This window comes from Gossypium arboreum, chromosome 13 (assembly GCF_025698485.1).
Source record: "Gossypium arboreum isolate Shixiya-1 chromosome 13, ASM2569848v2, whole genome shotgun sequence".
Lineage (NCBI taxonomy): Eukaryota > Viridiplantae > Streptophyta > Magnoliopsida > Malvales > Malvaceae > Gossypium > Gossypium arboreum.
In genome coordinates this window covers 2,945,219-2,951,525 of record NC_069082.1, presented here as the reverse complement: position 1 = coordinate 2,951,525, position 6,307 = coordinate 2,945,219, and the positions used below count along the sequence as shown (strand labels likewise).

Here is a 6,307-nt window from a genome sequence, read left to right as displayed (position 1 = left end):
CCAAGTTTTAATATTTTTATCCGGCCAGGTTTGGGTAAAAAATTAGACTCATTTTTCTAGCTGAGCCTAAAATTTTGTTAGGGCTCGACTCAAACCTAGCCTAACCCAGCCCATTGACAATTCTATCTATAACAATCCATTTATTTGCCTGGATTTTGTTTGTTATAGAGAAAGAGACAATTGTTGTAAACTTACAATAGAATTTATATTGTGAATTTTCATTAAATAAATAAAGTGAGAACTATATTTAAAAAAATGAGAATCAAATCAACAAAATTAAAAGACGTATAATAAGTACACGTATTATTGTTTTTATGCATATTTTATTTTATATTTTTCACATGATTAATTATAAATTTCATAAATCTAACAAGTTCAATTAATCAAGTATGAATTATTAAATTTAATTAATTAATTTATCGAGTTCTTGAATTCAAGTAATCAATTTATAAGTTTATAATGTTCCAAATTCACAGAGAATATTTAATTAGAAAACTTAATAATTTCTTGAATTGATGTCTTTAATTCTACTCACGAAAGATTATTTTCATTTAATAAAATATGATTAATAAATTTCTTCACGTGAAATTTAATTATTAATATTTTAATTGAGATAGCTTTCATTCGCTTATATGAAATAATTATAATTTTACTTAAAAATTTTAGACTATATTATATATTATAATAGAAAACTAGTGTAATAAAAAAAATTATATTTCATAACTATAAATACTATTGTTAAAAGTGAAAATTTATTATAAAATGTTAAAATAAAAAATTGATTCTTCTAAAAATTTAATTATTATAACAAAATATTATTATAACAAGTAACTGTTATAAAAAGTATTTATTGTAAAAAAAAGTATTTATGCCATACCTAATCTTATAAAATTGTAAACAAAATGATTAATGGGTGGTGGGATTTAAATAGAAAATTGATATTGGAATCATAATGTTAATTTCCTACTATACCTAAAATGTACTGCTCTAGTAATATTACCACTGGACCATCCTAAATCACTGTGATTTCTTTCCTTATAATTTTATCTAAATTTTGAATTTTATTTACAAAATATATGCTTGTTCTTTACCTATTTTTTCTATTTTTTTAAAAAAAAAGGAATTTTTGTCGAATGAGTATTAGTTTGACTAATATGAGTGTTGTTGTCAATACAGAATGACATGAATTTGAGTGTGTTGAAATGCATTATCCCCTATTTTAGAGTTGAGGAGTGATTATGGATAATTTTAGATATTATATTAAAAATAATGAGATATGATCGAACCTATAATGAATTTGAAATAGATTTTTATCATTTACTACTAAACTAATTAAAAACAGAAAGGTATTAATATAATTGATTTAGGAGGATTTCTTTACAAATTAATTTTAAAAGAAAAATATTTTAGTGGAAACTAGAAATGTCACAAATAAATAGTTTTAGAAAAATTAAAATACCTTAAAAAGAAGAGGATGAAAAAGAATAAGGAGGGATATACATTCTACAATTCTAGAACTCCTTTAAGTAGGTAGGACCCAATTTATATGTACCAATTATTTTTATTTTAGAAAAATATTTTTATTTTTAAAATTTATATATATATATAGTGATACAATATAGAACATTGTTTTTAATACAATTAATTTTTTATCTTGCATTATAATTAATCAATTTAATAATTACTATTATTTTTATACTAATTATAAATAAATGTATCGTTTATTCAAAAGAGTCCCCAAATTTTTAAATATATTATTTTGATTCACATTACTCCAAACTAAAATTAATTAATTAAAAATATTGATTTTTTAAATTATATATTTAATTGAATTGACCAGTTTTTTTATGTGTATGTGTATCCAAGTGTCCCCGCCGTTTCAGACTCGCAATCACCGCTCTTTCTATTTCTCTCTCTTCCTTTCCTTTCTTTTTAATTCCCTCCTCTTATGCCTTGTTACTCTTTTTTTTTTTTTCATCATATCATCAATGCCTCATAAACCCTTCATCAAACCCATCCAGCCAACGCCATCATAAAGTTCCCAACTTTTTTTTCCTTCAGATTCCCTTACTTTCTCTCTCAATTTTCCCAAGAAAAAAACAAACACGAGGAACAACAATGGCGAATACCCTTCCCTTTGGGGGTGGTTGTTTTCTTTTTGGGTTTCTTTCAGTTCTTTGCTTCTTTGCTTTACATGTCTCTTCTCAATCCAGCCCTGATTCTTCAGTCATGGGAAAACTCAAAACCAGCCTAAAGCTCCCTTCTTCGCTCGATTGGTCTGACCCTGACCCTTGCCAATGGACCAACGTTCGCTGTGAAAACCAGAGGATCACCCGGATTCAAATTCCCAGCAAAAACGTTGGAGGAACCCTTCCCCCTGATCTCAAAGACCTGTCTCAGCTTAAAGTCTTTGAAGTCATGAACAACCAAATCAGTGGACCCATCCCAAGCCTTGCTGGGTTAAGCCTGTTGGAAGAAGCCAACTTCCATGACAACAATTTTTCATCTTTCCCTTCTGATTTCTTCACTGGCTTAACCTCGTTAACCGCTATTTACCTCGATAACAACCCTTTCGGGCCATGGCAGGTTCCTGAGAGCATAAAGGAAGCGACTTCTTTGAAAGCTTTCTCTGCTAACAAGGCTAATCTTAATGGGAGATTCCCAGGTTTGTTTGACCTTGCTACTTTTCCAGGCTTGACAGATTTGCATGTGGCCATGAACAACCTTGAAGGTGAATTGCCTGCATCCTTAGCGGGTTCTATGATTCAGTCTTTCTGGGCTAATGGGCAGAAGTTGAATGGGACAATTGAAGTGATACAGAACATGTCTTCTTTAAGAGAGGTATGGTTGAATATGAACCAGTTTACAGGTCCCTTGCCTGATTTTTCAATGTTGACTCAGTTGAGCAATTTGAGTTTGAGGGATAATCAGCTCACTGGTGTTGTTCCTTCGTCTTTGATGAACTTAAAGTCACTCTATATCGTGAATTTGACTAATAATAAACTTCAAGGGCCAACCCCTAAATTTGCTAATGGTGTAATTCTAGATATGAGGGCAGGTAGTAATAGATTTTGCTTGGATGATCCCGGTGTTGCTTGTGATGAACGTGTTACTATTTTGTTGTCTATAATGGAAGCTTTTGGTTATCCAGAGAATTTTGCTGATAATTGGAAGGGGAATGATCCTTGTAATGACTGGTTAGGTATTTCATGTGTTCAAGGAAATATTGTGTCTATCCTTTTTGCAAAAAAAGGGCTTACTGGAACTATTTCTAGTAATTTTGCGAAGCTTGATTCCTTGACAACTTTGGATCTTTCGGGTAATAATCTTACTGGCACAATACCAACAGAGCTCACTACATTGCCGAAGCTTGTTCGATTAGATGTTTCGAACAACAGGCTCTATGGAAAAGTACCACCTTTCAGGCAAAATGTGGCGGTGATAACTGCTGGTAACCCTGATATAGGAAAAGAAATGGCTTCTCCACCAGCTGGCAAGTCCCCTGGTGGATCTCCTGCTGGCGGCGGCGGCGGCAGCAGCGGCAGTTCCTCTGGAAATGGTGAAAAGAAATCGAATACGGGGACCGTTGTGGGTTCTGCAATTGGTGCGGTTGGTGGCTTGAGTCTTCTTGTTTTGGGTATCCTTTTGTATGCTAGAAAAGGAAAGCGTACCAGTAAAGTGCAGAGTCCAACTACTGTAGTCATACACCCTCATCATTCCGGTGACCAGGATGGAGTTAAAATCACTGTCGCTGGATCGAGTGTCACTGGTGGAAGTGAAACTTTCAGCCACACGAGCAGTGGACCAAGTGATGTTCACTTGGTTGAGGCTGGCAACATGGTGATCTCGATTCAAGTTTTGAGGGATGTGACAAATAATTTCAGTGAGGAAAATGTGTTAGGAAGGGGTGGTTTTGGGACAGTTTACAAAGGGGAATTACATGATGGGACAAAGATTGCTGTGAAAAGGATGGAGTCCAGTGTTGTGAGCGAGAAGGGTTTGGCCGAGTTTAAGTCCGAGATTGCAGTTCTTACTAAGGTTCGTCACCGCCATTTAGTTGCACTTCTTGGATATTGCTTGGATGGAAATGAGAGGCTTCTTGTATATGAATATATGCCTCAAGGGACCCTTAGTCGGCATCTATTCAACTGGAAACATGAAGGTCTGAAACCACTTGAATGGACTAGACGACTTACAATTGCCCTAGATGTCGCTCGAGGTGTTGAGTATCTACATGGTCTGGCACAACAGAGTTTCATTCATCGAGATCTTAAGCCGTCAAATATTCTTCTCGGAGACGATATGCGTGCCAAGGTTGCAGATTTTGGCTTGGTCCGTCTAGCTCCTGTGGATGGCAAACAGTCAATTGAAACAAGACTAGCAGGAACCTTTGGGTATTTGGCACCGGAGTATGCAGGTAATTGGGTTTTAGTTCCATTACAAATATTTCACGTTGCTTGAGTTTCTGGCATTAGAACTAACATTGCTTGCATTTTGGCAGTTACTGGACGAGTAACCACGAAGGTAGATGTGTTTAGCTTTGGTGTGATCCTCATGGAATTGATCTCAGGCCGAAGGGCACTTGATGAAACTCAGCCTGAGGAAAGCATGCACCTTGTGTCATGGTTCCGTCGGATGCACATGAACAAAGAAACCTTCCGGAAGGCCATTGATGAAACAATCCAGCTTGATGAGGAAACGCTAGCCAGTGTTAGCACAGTGACTGAGCTTGCTGGCCACTGTTGTGCCAGGGAGCCCTACCAGAGGCCAGATATGAGCCATGCGGTCAATGTGCTGTCATCACTAGCAGAGCTCTGGAAACCAGCAGAACCCGATTCCGACGACATCTATGGCATTGACCTTGAATTAACTTTACCCCAAGCATTGAAAAAGTGGCAAGCCTTCGAGGGGAACAGCAATGTGGATGACTCCTCATCATTTCTGGGCAGTACAGACACTACACAGACCAGCATACCATGCCGGCCGCCAGGTTTTGCTGATTCATTCGCATCAGCTGATGCTCGATGAAAGACACAAAGAACAACAACGCAAGTTTCTAGTGTCAAATCGATTGTTCCAAGATGTTTGGGTTTGTTCATTCCTTCTACTTCTTCATTTCCCATTACAATCTTTGCTCTCATCAGTTATAGTTTGTCAGAGACGGTTTCTTTCTCCCATTTATTTATCTCACTAGTTTGAACAACTGAAATTTTCGAATGTCTTGTACAAGTTATGGAAATGCAATCGAGTGACGACGTATCTTGCATGTCTATTCCTGCTGGTGGCTGTTCATATCGTTTCTTGTTCGACAAGTTTGATAGTTGCAGAAAAGATTTCACATTGACAGTCATTCTTTGTTAGCATGTCTGAAATAAGATTGAACATGCTCATTCAACCAGAAATTGAGGAACTCAAAACTCGTATTTATAAAAAAATATAAGAATGGTAATCAAACTAGTCAACCAACCCCATTAATGAGATTTATCTTTTGCACCGCCACACCCTTAATCTACTAAACATTTCATACAAAAATATCTCCCGATTGGATGATATATTCCTTTCTGTGTTTCACTCACGTACTTAAGCCTTTTAGGTAAAAAGAAGGCGGATGATGTGAGAGGAGAATGAGGCGAACAGCTCATCAAGGCGCAGTCCCGAATGTCCGAAAAATATATGTCGTTGGTTTTGTCTGATTTATGCATGATATGCCACGTGTGGTAGAGAGAGTGGACATGGGAATGCATGCCAGCTGTGTTAGTTGCCTACAATATTCTCCACTTCCTGACACAGATAATTAACGTGGGCAGGGCAATTTCTTTATTATTATAACAAAACCCAATCATCAGCATGATTTATTTATATAATCGTGTTTTGACTTAATTACTCAAATATCATCCTTCCCTTAATTTTCTGGATTTTTTTAAGTTTTCAATCTTCTCACTCTCTACAATAATTTATTTTTCTTGCCATTTGTAAAGCAGGAGAAGAGTCTTGGATTTAAATTTCTAATAAAATATCAATCAAGATTTTTAAATATATATTTATAAAAAAATTAAAGATAGATAAGATTAAAATTTAATCACCTAAATCTATGTGAAATCATTTCATTATTTGAATCAATTAGTTGTTGGAAACAAGCAAAGAAAATATTATTGATTTGGTGATTAATTTATACATTGTTGATGGAGTTCTTTTAAATCAAGAAATTATCATGTCTTCAATTTCTTTAGGAAATATTTTTAAAAATAAAGATAAATAAATAATTTTTAATTCCTTTGTGAAATTAAAAGAGTAAATTACACCATTA

At 34.9% G+C, this 6,307-nt stretch overlaps 1 protein-coding gene across 1 annotated transcript; it reads left to right on the top strand.

Moving 5' to 3' along the window:
• The first annotated feature begins 1,853 nt into the window (after positions 1-1,853).
• LOC108463938 (receptor protein kinase TMK1-like) lies at positions 1,854-5,272 on the top strand. Its single transcript, XM_017763954.2, has 2 exons — positions 1,854-4,417; positions 4,502-5,272. The coding sequence occupies exons 1-2, from the start codon at positions 2,119-2,121 to the stop codon at positions 5,026-5,028; spliced, it is 2,826 nt and encodes a 941-aa protein (XP_017619443.1). The 5' UTR covers positions 1,854-2,118; the 3' UTR covers positions 5,029-5,272.
• Positions 5,273-6,307: the final 1,035 nt, after the last annotated feature.

Coding starts and splice junctions, on each gene's coding strand:
- LOC108463938 (XM_017763954.2), top strand. CDS start 2,119: ATGGCGAATACCCTTCCCTTTGGGGGTGGTTGTTTTCTTTTTGGGTTT. Junction 4,418..4,501: donor TTTGGCACCGGAGTATGCAG/GTAATTGGGTTT, acceptor GCATTTTGGCAG/TTACTGGACGAGTAACCACG.